Raw genomic sequence first — 13,533 nt, forward strand, 5'->3', positions numbered from 1 at the left:
TATCCCCAAATTTATTAAAATCTATTATCAAAGCCATTATGCAAAACTACACTTAATTATAAATTAAAGCATTCACTACCATCTACAATTGTAAAAGATTAGATTGTTATTTAGTTTTACCTGTATACACACATAATGTAACAATAGTTACAGTAAGCTCCTAGTGTCAATAACTCTTCTGTGCTCTTTGCATACATTAATCCATTTAATTTTCTCAACAAGCCTACGATGTAACAACAATGCTTACCTTTCTTCTTACAGATTAAGGAATCAAAGCTTGGAAAACTTTTGTTACTTGGCCAAGGACACAGCTAGTAAAAATTGGAGATGAAATATAAAATAAATGTTCTGGTTCAAGACATTTTGACTCCAAATGTATCCTCTCTGCCAGTTTTCTATACTTTACATGATTACATTTGATCCTCACAGAAAAATTTGAGGTTTGTAGAATAAAAAAAATGTTTATCTTTGCTTATGAAAAACTGAATCACATAGCATGCGGAAGATGGAAACCCAACCCCTAACTCCAGCACCAGTAATAATAACTCCATGGGCTGCCTCCCATAATAAAATCAGATCAACAGAAATAGACATGGTCATCATCAGTCTTGTAAACTCCAGAGAAAATAATCTATCTTCTATTTAACAAGAAATAATTTGCTTGACTATGGGATATGAAAGAAGAATACTTCACTTTACAAGCAAATCTGAATAGTAGTTCAAAGTAATCAAAATAGAAATCAGTGTCTCTAGAGAGAATGGATGAAGCTAAATTTAAAAAAGTTTGATGCACACTACAGGCATTTAAAAGTATTATTTTGCATCAGATTTCCGGGAAAGATGTTTTAAAAATCTGTCTCCATTTTATTATTCCATAGATCTGGAAAGGATGTGAAAGATTTGTTTTTCAGAGGATAAAATCTAATACACAGACATTTAGTACTCACTCGCTTAGCATGTTGCTACTTCTGTGATAGGCACTTACATAGATTATTTTGCTTAAATCTCACAATGATCTTTTTATGTTTTGTAGATTTAAATCTGAGGCTAAGACAGGTTAAAGGATTTGCTCAAAGAAACAGATAAGCATTTCAGAAGAGGTCAGAACTATTTTATATGCAAAACTGTTAACTCCACACCAACACTGTGCATAATAAAATGATACTGTTTTTCAGAAAATATTTGAATTTATCTTTTCTCTATGAAGTCATTTCCTACTTTTAGAGTCACCTACCAGAGGGTAGTTTTGATAATAACAGGAAATTTTGACTATGTGTTCACTTCTCCTTTTCGATTACCTAGGCAGTCACTGGAACTAAATTTTCAGATTTATTGACTTAATATCATACTGGAGATTACACTTGACTTATTTTTTTTCTGATAATGTGTTACTTCATGATAGGAAAACATAATTTCTCCTAAAAAAATCCGTGTAAATACACTAGATTACAAAACAAAGCCAAAAATTTGCTACATGGTCTTATGCATGAAGGAGACCTCTTTCTCATCAGTCTCTGAACTCTATTAGTTATTTCAGTAACTCTGGAGTCTTTTTCTTATTATTCATTCTTTTTCTTTAATATTTGAACTAATTTTGGACTTACAGAAAAGTCGCAAAAATAGTTACTACCTACCCCAGTCTTAGTCTATCTTGTGCTGCTTATAACAAAATACCTAAAACTGGGTAAATAACAAAGAAAAAAAAAATGATTTTTTCATAGTTCTGGAGGCTGAGAAGTCCAAAATCAAGGCACAGCATGTGGTGAAGACCTTCTTAGTGTCATCTGGAGGGAAGAAACACTGTGTCCTCATATGATGAAAGGTGGAAGGGCAAGAGAGACAACCTCCCTCTGTTAAGCTCTTTTATAAAGGCACCTAATCCCATTTGTGAGGGAGGTGCCCCCATGGCCCAAGCACCTCTTAAAGGCCCCACCTCTTATATTGCTATGTTGACCACACCTGAATTTTGGAGGGGACACATCCAAACCATAGCAACCTCTCACTCAGTTTACCTTCAGCTTAACATCTTAGCAAAAATATCAAAACAAGGAAATTAACATTGATATCCACTTTTATTGTCATTACCCAGTGTAAATGTTGTATTCTGTCTTAATTGAACTACTGTTGTAACCTCATAACAAGTCTGGTCTTCTAATCTGTGTCTCTAATTCCAATTAAATCTGGAGGCCCTAACAGAGAGAGTGGCCCACAATATGGGTTTTCTCTTTAACTGAAATTTCTTCCCTGTTTCCTACAGGGGAGGCCAGTGCTCCCCATCTTCGCATTAAAATTCCCCTATATATTCTTCTTAGCTTGAATATCCAGGCTTAGCTTTGACAATAGACGTTTTCTGTCATGTCACCCTCTTTCTAAGTATTTTTTGGCAATTATATCTCACTATCTACCTTTTACCTAGAAGGTTTTACTTCCAATTATTCTGCATCTTATGTAATATTCAAATAGCTACAAATATTATACTCCCATGTGTTCGTTTTTGCTAGCTAGTTGATGAGTTACTTGCATCTGGTGGAATGTGTCACACAAGAGGCACTGAATGCATTTTTTTATAACCGCGAATTTTGTAGAACCTCTGAGTCATCATTCTGAGTAGAAATTCCAATTTTGCAGGACTATGAACTGCTCAACAAATATTATTACTTTTTCACATATAGTGACTGTAATTCAAAATATTTCCGAAAGATGTTGACGGACAAGCTCTTGCTAAAGTTCTACCCTATTTCAGTAAACACTGAGATATGCTGCTCTTCCCCTAGTTCCTGAGCATGCTAATTGCTGACTGCTAAACGCCAGTAGTTCATGCCACCATTTTGTAGTTGTCCTCCTCTGAAAGGATCTGCTTGGACCAAGACCAAGGCTCCATTCTCAGGGGCATTTTGCATGCTATAGTTATCTACTGCTGGAATATAAAAACCTGGCCCATTTCCTCTATGGGTATTCCGTCTCTAGAGACCTATGGGGTCCAGTGAGGCCTTTGTTGTCTCTGCATCACATCCCAGATGCCTCTGTCTAAATGTGTCCTTTTCAATCCCCCATAGATATTGGTTAAAAACACTGTCCAACCAAAGTGTAGCAGGAAATCCTTATCTCAGAGTCTACTTCTGAGGAAGCTAATCTGTAACACCTACCTGCTGTTTCGTATTAAATAATCAGATACTTTATTCACTCACGTATTTATTCAATGAGTAAATGTATTTTCAGTAACTATTATATTTCCAGCCCTTGCTGGATGAAGACATTGGTCCTGCCCTCACAGCATGTGATTCTTGTTACTACACCAGACTTTTTCAATTTCTCTCCGTTTTCAGGGATGTCCAGAACTTTCCATAGTCTCTCACAAGACTTTTTGCCTTTACTTATGTTTATCTTCTTGTTGGAATTATTTCTGTACCCTTCTCCTGGTTAAACTCTACCTTTTTTTTAATAATTTAACTGAAAGGCAACTTCTCTCAGAAAAATGTTCCTGATCACCCTGTATGTGCTGGACTAAGTGAGGGATCCATAGTTGGTGCTACTACATTCGGCTAGATTTCTTTTTCTATTTCTCTGTCTCTTTCTCTTCTTATTCCCCACCAACCTATGAGCTTCTGAGCTTCTTGACTGTAAAGATTTGTTGTCGTGTGTGTGTATGTGTATGTGTGTATGTGTGTGTGTTTGATTACTTACATGTCTGCCAACAATATACTTGAGGAGGCAGGTGGAAGTCATTTTATTAAATGGTACCAAAATGTATAGAGATTTGGTTGGTAAATGTATAGGTATGCTCTTTAACTAAAATTTCTTCCCTATTTGCTACCGGGTAAAGCAAATGCTTTCCATCTTGGCATTAAAATTCCCCTATATTTTACTATATATACTCCGTAATGGGCAAGCTGTATATACTCAATTGTTGAATGAATGAGAGAATAAAAAATAAATTTGAACAAAAAAGATTTTGATTCCGTTATCCATCATTCCTAATTATGTAAGCAAGATGATTAATTGGTGGTTCAGATCTAATTTTATATTGTGAAGAATTAAATAAGATGAGATAAAATATTCTTTTGATATTTCTATAGACTTTTCTTCAGCAGCCAATTTTTCCAGGTACCTTTATTTGTGCTTTTGTAAGATGTAAACGTGACATGGTATATTATATTATTAACCTTACATTTCATATTTCTTTGTTAGGATTCATTTGCATATTCCCCAAGCCCACATGCATCTAATACTTCTCTTTAAAATGTAAACTACAAAGGAATCTTAAATAATACAGATACTAAAAGTATCTTTATATAGCACTCCAGGACTCTTTATTTTAAAAGACTTAGATATAGCTGAAGTTATGACAGAGCACTTTATCTTCATCTTTTTAAAAAGATTTCTTTTCCTTTTATTCCCTACACATGGATTTCTGTACAAAATACTTGACAAAATTTAGCTCTTGGCACAGAACAATGTGTTAATTATTATATTTTTTCTTTCTCTTTTTTATTAGGTACGTCTGTCACTAACGTAACAGCAACCGACGCTGATGACCCAGTATACGGAAACAGTGCAAAGTTGGTTTATAGTATATTGGAAGGGCAGCCTTATTTTTCCATTGAGCCTGAAACAGGTTTGTGGCCTAAATTTCAAATTCTTTTTCTCATGTTTTTGCTTCAGGGAAACACTTTTCTTGGGATTTGGATTTTGGATTATGAAATATTATGTTTAAATATTTCTCTGCCTGCCTCAATAATATTCGAATACGCAATGTGAGGTACGTGTTGAGCCCTACAATCATTTTGATGCTGATTGAAACAAATCACAGAGCCTCTGTAGCACAACACCTGTTTAACACATGGCCTGACACCATTTTCCATCCTGGAATAAAGGGAAGCATGTGATTATGCATCAGACAAACTTAAATATTAGATTTAAGTAAAAATTCAGTTACTTATTGTCTGTGTGATGCTTGAAAAGTATCTAAGTTCCAATTTGCACATCTATAAAATGGATATGGAACCCACCACATAGTATTGTGATGAAGATTAGATGAAGCAATAAATATTAAACATACAGTGCATGGCATGTGGTTTTATTTCAGCACACTTTAGATATTACTACATTTGCTACTAGATTCCTCATTGTAAAACACAATACTGATATCTATCCATTAGAGCTCTTATGAAGATATGACTATGGTCAATATTAAATCCAGCTGGTACCTTGTGATCTGGTGGTACAGATCTTATAAGCCATGAAGTAAGTTAGCTAACAAACAAACAAACAGGCTTTTTAAACCCAACTATAAAAATAGCTTTATAAAAATAAGTTTTTATAAATGAAGATATGTACTTTTAATAGTTTAACAGTATATTAAGAGAGCAAATATATTTTGTCTGACTGCTGTAAATCTTGTGAGGTTTTGTTATAGCACATGTAAAATTATTATTAAGAATGATTATCGTTTAAAAAATATCTTTTTTGTATGTTTTCTTCTATATCCAGTGGTACTGTCTGTAAGTTTCAAAATAGAAAAATTCAATGTAGAGGCATGTACACATATTATTAGACATTTGATTCATGAATTTTCAGCATTATTGAGATACATTTCCATGACATCATTAATTCAATTATTAATTAAATTAAAAATTTAAAGTCTATCTATGCTTTTTTCTTTTAAATTCAAAGGACAAAATTTTAATGCATTTAATACTGAGAAAAAGTGCATTTATATATAAATAGGTCAGGGTGTAAAATTGAATTTAGATTTGGAAACAGGAAACAACTCTTGTAAAATGCATTAATTAGGGGTATAATTATATATATCCTTCCTCAGCCAAGAAAGAAGTCTGTTCTAAACTTTCCTCATTTGGGTCCCTTGATGATTCTGGAATGGCAGAGCAGGTGGCTGGCTCTAGGCTTGAGATGTGCTATAACTTGGGCAAAGTTACAGTGGCAGGGTTCACAGCAGAAGTTGGACTCACATCCTGGTCCTTAATTTCAAAGCTCATGTCAAATTTTTTTTGAAATTCAGTTTTATAGGTAATAACTATGGCACAGGATCTTCTGCAAGACAGAAACGTGTTAGACGCCAAAGTGGACTTGAGTAATGTTCTCTTCTTAGCTATTTGTTGCTCACTTGGGTCTTTTTGTTCACCATTCCCAGTGCAAAATAGACACTAATCCAGGAAATACCTATTGAACATTCACTATGTGCCAGGCACTGAATTAAATATAGGGAGAAAACATCACAAAGGCTGATCTGAGTCTGCAAGTATCTCACAATCCATTTCAAAAGACAGATTTTTTTCTTTCACCTACGTAAAGGTAGCATGTTTCTTAAGAATAAATTACTGTGAGGTATAGATGATAAAAGCTTCCTATTAAGTGAGAGGATTTGGCCAATTTTAAGTTTCAGTGATATAGATTGGCATTTGTTTAATTAACTGTTGTGAACAACATTTCATATTTATATTTCTACTCAGCATAATGGGTGTCTATATCAATACAAACTCATTTTAGTTTTATTACTTCCAATCTGACAGATATCAAATTATCTGATTTTTATTTTAGAAAGTTTATTTGGCGCTATAGTGGCTAATGTAATGGAGAGAAATGATACTTGAAGAATTCACATAATAGTTTCTTAATAAATGTTGGGTGAATGAAGTTGAGGCTTTTAAGTAAAGCATACACAATGCAAATAAAAATGAAGCTAAATTCATGCTAAGTTCTTTAGATGAAACATAAATATGTATGAGTGAAATGTAAACATTTTTGGGTAAATGTCTGCAAAATTATGCTTAAGTGTATTCATATGAAAGCAGAAACTTTTAGTTGTCCCCAAGAATCTAAATTAGACTCTATTTTTGAGGACTTCTCTTGAAAAAAAATGGAGACTGATATGAGTGTGTGTGTGTTTTAAAGGAGGATAAATGAGCTATGCAGAAATAGATTAAGGACACTGTTTAACATTTTTTTTTTGTATTAGAAAAATAAGAAAAAAAGAGGCAATGGCTATGAACATCTGGAGTTTAAATTCTATAAACATATGCAAAGCAAATACCCTATCTGGTGACCAAAAATGTATATTAGTTGGGTCCTTTGGAAAATAGAATGCTGAGACTGATATGAGTGTCAATGGCTTATTAGAGGTTTATGACTGTGAAAAATAAGAGAGATATGAAGTCTACTTGAGCATAGAAGTTGCTCACATCAAATGTAGATCTTTTATCCATGCAATAAAAGAAGAGAAAAAGTAGCATAAGGCAATTTAGATCTGACAACATCTTGGCCAAACCAATGGAGCAAAGATTACTCTTAAAAGGAGTCCCATGTTGCATGCAAATGGCCAGGCTTTAATAAAGTCAACTTGCTAAGTCATTGGCTGGGATGTGCCTGGGAAGAGCAGGGTCTTGGCTTGGATCCTGAGGTTAATCCTAAAGTTGCTTCAGCTACAGGTCTCAGCTAACTGCCTGGAAATCCTTAAATTAATCCTTTGGCAGGAAAACCCAAGGGGTAGAATTCTGCACCTTCTTCAATGTGTGTATGTGTAAATATGTGTGTGTTTGTGTGTATATACACATATACACATATGTATATATATGTATACATGTACATATACACGTACTTATACGTACATGTATATATACACATATGTATATAAAAAACTTTTTATTCAGGTCCGGCGTGGTGGCTCACGTCTGTAATCCCAGCACTTTGGGAGGCCGAGGCGGGTGGATCGCGAGGTCAAGAGATTGAGACCATCCTGGTCAACATGGTGAAACCCCATCTCCACTAAAAATATAAAAATTATCTGGGCATGGTGGAGCATGCCTGTAATCCCAGCTACTCAGGAGGCTGAGGCAGGAGAATTGCCTGAACCCCGGAGGCGGAGGTTGCGGTGAGCCGAAATCACGCCATTGCACTCCAGCCTGGGTAAAAAGAGCGAAACTCAGTCTCAAAAAAACAAAAACAAAAGCAAAACAAAACAAAACAAAACAAAACAAAAAACAAAAAACTTTTGATTCTATAAATTTAGCAAATGTGACACCAAAAAGTAATACACAGGAATAGTAAGTCCTTGGTGAGTGAACTGATAGTAGGAATATTAATAGGTACATTGATTTTAAAAATGCATGCTATGTATCAAAAACATCAAGAATGGCTACTAATCTTGACCCAAATTCTAGGAAAAGAAAGAAAATGTCAGGGATGAACGGAGACTCATTACATAAGACCCACATACTTCTGGGAGTGGTTTACCAGATGGTTATTTACATGATGGGTCTGCGCATTACTTCAGGAAGTGACGTAGCATAAATGGGTCGGAAAATGTTGGCTGAATACCATGACACGTCACCATTGAAGGATGTGGGACCATCCTTCAGTTCCTTCTTACAACAGGATTCTGGCATCCTAGCAAAGGTTAAATCTGTAGCTAAAATGATCAATATTGTGACCGTGAACACTCCCTCACCAAGTTACATAAGCCAGTCACATTCATACTCTTCATAAAGAAGATTGCCCATTGAGCACTGTCAGCTCGTCTTTGATGCTATCACATTTTCGATAACAAAAAATAAACCAGAGCATGAGACAATAAATCTTGTATGTATCTTATTTTTTCCTTGCAAGGATACTAAAAACAGAACTCTGGAATTTGGAACAAATAAGTTCTGCTCTCCCCTTGCTTGCTACATTTCACCTCATGGAATTATTTTCTGTTGCCATATCAGAGAGAGCTTCTTCTGCTGTTTCAGTTAGTAGCTTAAGAGCACAGAGAAATATGCCATTTGTTCTGTATTTTCTTCTTTGAGCTTAATACAATTAGGGTTATCTTGTTTATTGGCTTGTTTATATATTATAAGTTAATTATTATGCTAGAGTGCAAGGTCCATGAAAGAACCTGACTTGGATGATTTGTTGATTTTGCATTCCTATGCTAAGTGCCTGGCACCTGGAAGTCCTTCTGTAAGCAGTGAAAGAGGCAAGGAAGGAAAGAAGGAAGGCCAGAGGCAGGGAGAGCTGGAGGAAGGGAAAGCAGGGAGGGATGTGCAAAAGAAGCAGGAAGGGTAGAGGGAGGGAGGAAGAAAGTGCAAATTGCCGCAATTTGTAAAGAAGATGTGAGAAGAAACATTTAGGGAATGAAGCTTGGTATCCAGTCTATACTTGAATCAGTTTCTCTGATGGAAAGAATACCACATTAATCTCAGATATGATTGTTTTGTTTGAAATTCATTTAGGATTGGCATTCATGCTTTTTTCCAAATCTCATACTATGTTTTAAGTGTCTAGGCAACACAACGCTATTCTTGTACTTGCAAAAATGAGCCTTGAAATCATAATTAAACTCTTGCTCAGATTTGCTTCTAGATCACACAAGGAGATAGAAAGGTTCTGGGACCACTAAACAAAGAAGAAACGGTTATTAATATATCTTCCTATTCCGGAGGTCACTGTGGTAGTACTACTACTGCTGCTAATAATAGCAGCAACAATAGACAGCCAAACCATCGTGTGTATACTGTCTTCTCGGTCTGAGAAAACACTAAACCCAACTGTGGAGTGAAGAATTTCTGTCTCCATTTTGCAAATGACAGAACTGTGTTTCAGAGAGAATGAAATAAAATGTCTTCCTCACCTTTAGATACATTCCTCTGTCAAATCATTACAGGAAGAAGGAAAACAACAACAGAACAACCGTCTTCTTTATAGAACTCTTACTATGTTCTTGCTAACTGGGTTTGCATACATTATTACATTGATTTTTATCCACACAATATTTTGAGGTAGGTATTAATGTCATCTCACTTTTACTGATGAGAGAACAGAGCTTGACTTGATATGTTTCTTGCCCATGGTGTTTGAAGCAGGATTCAAGGTGAATCGACCTGATCCCGCACCTCAATTTTTGATGTTCTCTCTTGCTCCCCCTTAACTTCTGAGCAGTATAGCTCATCCCAGGACATTGGTTTGAAAAGAGACCTAAAGAATTTGGAGTCAGGTTTGGACCTCCTCTATTGATAGGCTTAGAAGGCAGTGTAGCATCAGAGAAAATGGAAGGCAGTAGTAATTGTGAAATGAATTGTCATTCTTGTGAATTGTTTTCATTATGGTACTTTAAAAAGCTGAAAATAGCTTATTTGTATTCTAAAAATGTTTTCTTTTTTTCCCCCCTCCCTGCCACCCCCAATACCATATGTTTGCTTGTAATATTTTGGGCACAGACAAGGAGAAATGTGGCATTTATTTAAAAGGCACTAATTTAAGGACAGCAGTGTGAAAACAGTTGCAGTCCATCCTAGGTGATTGAAGATGGAAAGTCTAAATAAAATGCAAGGCAAGTGAATAATAAATGCTTAATTATCTAAAGAGACCAGGGTGAAGTTTCAGAACAATCTAAACTTTGCTCCAGGCAAGTGAGAGTATGAAAAATGACCTGCTTAAAAATAAACTAAGTTAATTCATTGACCTTTTTTTGAAACTCAGACCATCTTTCTTCATTGTATACAAATAACATTTGTCTCTGTGGAACCTGTAAAAAATACTCCTTGGCAAAAAAAAAAAAAAAAAAAAAAAAAAAACAAACAAAAAAAAACCTATGTAATGAATAGTTCCTTTTTAGAAAAATCAAGGATAGTACAGGAGTCTTCATGGAATGCCTTCATGGAACTGAGTCCTTTATATGCCTTCAGAGTCAAAACGATAACTTGCTGACACACGGGGTTTCTTTTAAATGAGGATTGCATAGATTATAATTTTCATTGCCAAGAGGACTGGATACAAGAACTTGCTTAGGAAAGACATTTGAGAAGGGTTAGGTATTGAGATAAACTAAGACAGATGAACAATGCTGGGGTGTACATTTATAGGTGGGAATGTCTTTGTATTTCACATTATTCAATACTTAGTCAATATCTGCATGCTGCCATGTTGTAGGCACTGAGGTTGAAATTCTGTGTATGATAAATACTGCATATACTATAGGATTTATGACATAGGAATGGAGAAGAATGCCAACTTAGCAATGATGTATGAAGAGCAAGAAAGTATTTTTTAGAGTAGTGATATCAAAGAACGTGTCCTGAAAACCTAATGGTAGTTTAAGAAATGAAAATGTGGGGTTAGTGGAGCTATTAAATAAGGTCTTATGGCATGAGGACATCAAAAGGCTGTGTGGTCAGGGGAAAAGATAAATTGCTGATCAGGTGATATTGAGAAATTTAACAGTTTTTGTTTCCTCAATGGTATTAGAAGACTTTACTGAAATAAATTTCTCTATACACAATAAACTCAATCTGTAATTTAGAAATCCAAATATGACTAATTTCTGTCTGACTTCAGATGTGTGCTTTCACTTCTTGTGACTTAAGTACCCAATTTTCAAAAGCACTGATACTAACATTGTTTTCTAATCATTTCACGATATTAAAAATGTATCATGAACCATCATTTGCTTTTGATCTACACAAATTAAGATTACCTTTAATATCATTAATTTTGCTATTTTTGTTTATATTTAATGAAATAAAATGTGATGTTTTTGATAGGACATTTTCACTTAGAAGAACCAAAAGCTTTTGCATTGGTGGTAGGAGAAAAAGTCCTTCAGCTGTGTTGAGTACAAGCCACCTGCTTTTATGAAAACTGCTGGATTTAGAATTGAAAGTTTGAAAGGCAGGAGGGACATACGATGGAGGGAAGTTGGCTTGACCATTTCCTGGGACAGTTACATCGTAGGAGCCCAAGAACCTTCTCATTCCATGACAAGTGCTGATTAAAGGATGAAGAATCTCTACCACCAGTTGATTCACTTTACAAAATCTCACACCCCCTTCAGTTATGCCCTCTGATGAAGTGGGAAGTAAGGAGTGAAGAGGGCAAGGGTGGCTTCTTCCATAACACGTGGAGTCCCTTGTTAGCCTCTTGGCATAGCACAGGGGTTCTCCCCATAAATATTAAGCCCAAGACCAACAGACAGGAAGACTTGGGAGGAAGCCAAAGAGTGGTTTTTGTCACCCTAGTGTTTCCTCCTAATGCACTCTTCATCCAATTTCCTTTTTTTTTTTAAACACTATAAAGGGCATAGATTTCTATATTTTTGAAGCAAGAAGACAGGCAGGATATATGTCGTTCAAACACAAACACACCCCTACACACACCCACGTACATTCTCAGCAGTTAAAGAGAAAGAGAAAAATATTAGATGATTCTATCATTGTTTAATGACAAAAGAGAGTATGGAGAAAGATACATGCCTTTCTTATGTTCTTTACATTTGAGATAGAAGAACCAATATTGAAAGTTATAGGCAACAACAAATCATGGTGGTGGCAAATGTCTCCAGTGTCTTTGCTTGTACTCTTATTTAATTCCTATGTCAAGTAAAGTAGCTGTTTTAACATACCTTATTAGAGATGAGGATCTCCGAGGTTAATTAATGTGGCCAGTGCCAAACAGGCATCAGACACTCGGTACATGTAGTTTACAGTGAATATTGTTGGGCAAATTAATGATGAATACATTGAAGAATGAATAATGAGACTCTAAAGTAACAAATTTTACTTGTACCTAACTTTACATCTCATTGATTTGTTTGAAACGCCCAAAATAAATGAAGATGATGACAAAATGAAATTTTAAGTTTCTAATAAGTGTCTGCTCAATATATACAGATGTATACCCCCCCCAAAATGCCATCTTTCTCTATGTTTTATGTCTCAATTTGGAGGATATCTAGCTCCATGCACGCATTGACTTAAAACTCATTTATTTTCCCATTTTGTGTCCTCTATGGGAGATACGATAGATAGGGGTTGAGGTCATATTAATTGTTTTATGATTGTTACAATAACACCCCTCCCCCAATCCACGCACCTAGAACAATTAAATATACTTGGGTAAGCTTGAAATGATGTGACAGTCATGTTACCTGCACCTTTGGACAAACTGTTTTTTTAAGTTCATAAGGAGCTTTCCAGTGCTAACCATAGCTAGAGTCAAAGAAATATCTATTTGAAGAAACCAAGGTCTTCATATGTGCATGCTGGATAGAAAGACTGTGAGCTACACAGCCACCTCAGTATGTAACACCTGCTGTCACACTGGGATGGGTTTCAGTGGAGACAAAAGCAAAAATTGATCCCCCAATGGCAATCAACCAACGTGAACACAGCAGGTAGGATCAGGAATTTTTCTCACCTTACTGTGTATCACATCCCTGCAGAATTAAATTGTATATTTGATCCATATAGTGATGTCATTTTTCCCCTTGGAAATCTAGCTCTTAGTTTCATATGACTAGTTCAAAATGATTTGGTGAAAAACTACTAAGGGTGGTTTTCATTAATTTTATAAGAAAACATGTTTATCTAAGAGCATCGAAGATTAACCAATATCCAAGGGATGTTATTTTGTAATAACTCCTTATATACCAATGTGTGTGTGTGTGTGTGTGTGTGTGTGTGTGTGTAGGATAGATGATATAGACAGACAGATAGATAAATAGAAAAAAAGAAGCAGTAACCTTTTATGTTTATTTGTGTA

The 13,533-nt window shown here is 35.3% G+C and overlaps 1 protein-coding gene across 5 annotated transcripts in view; it reads left to right on the top strand.

The window, feature by feature from the left end:
• CDH8 (cadherin 8) overlaps positions 1–13,533 on the top strand; it is a 391,036-nt gene that overhangs the window by 194,246 nt on the left and 183,257 nt on the right. For all 5 annotated transcript variants that reach the window (XM_074402120.1, XM_074402130.1, XM_003936250.3 and 2 more), the window contains one exon: positions 4,496–4,615. In XM_074402120.1, coding sequence (XP_074258221.1) covers positions 4,496–4,615 — 120 coding nt within the window. The remainder of the gene's footprint in view (positions 1–4,495; positions 4,616–13,533) is intronic.

The sequence above is a fragment of the Saimiri boliviensis genome, chromosome 1 (genome assembly GCF_048565385.1).
Source record: "Saimiri boliviensis isolate mSaiBol1 chromosome 1, mSaiBol1.pri, whole genome shotgun sequence".
In the NCBI taxonomy this organism is placed as follows: domain Eukaryota; kingdom Metazoa; phylum Chordata; class Mammalia; order Primates; family Cebidae; genus Saimiri; species Saimiri boliviensis.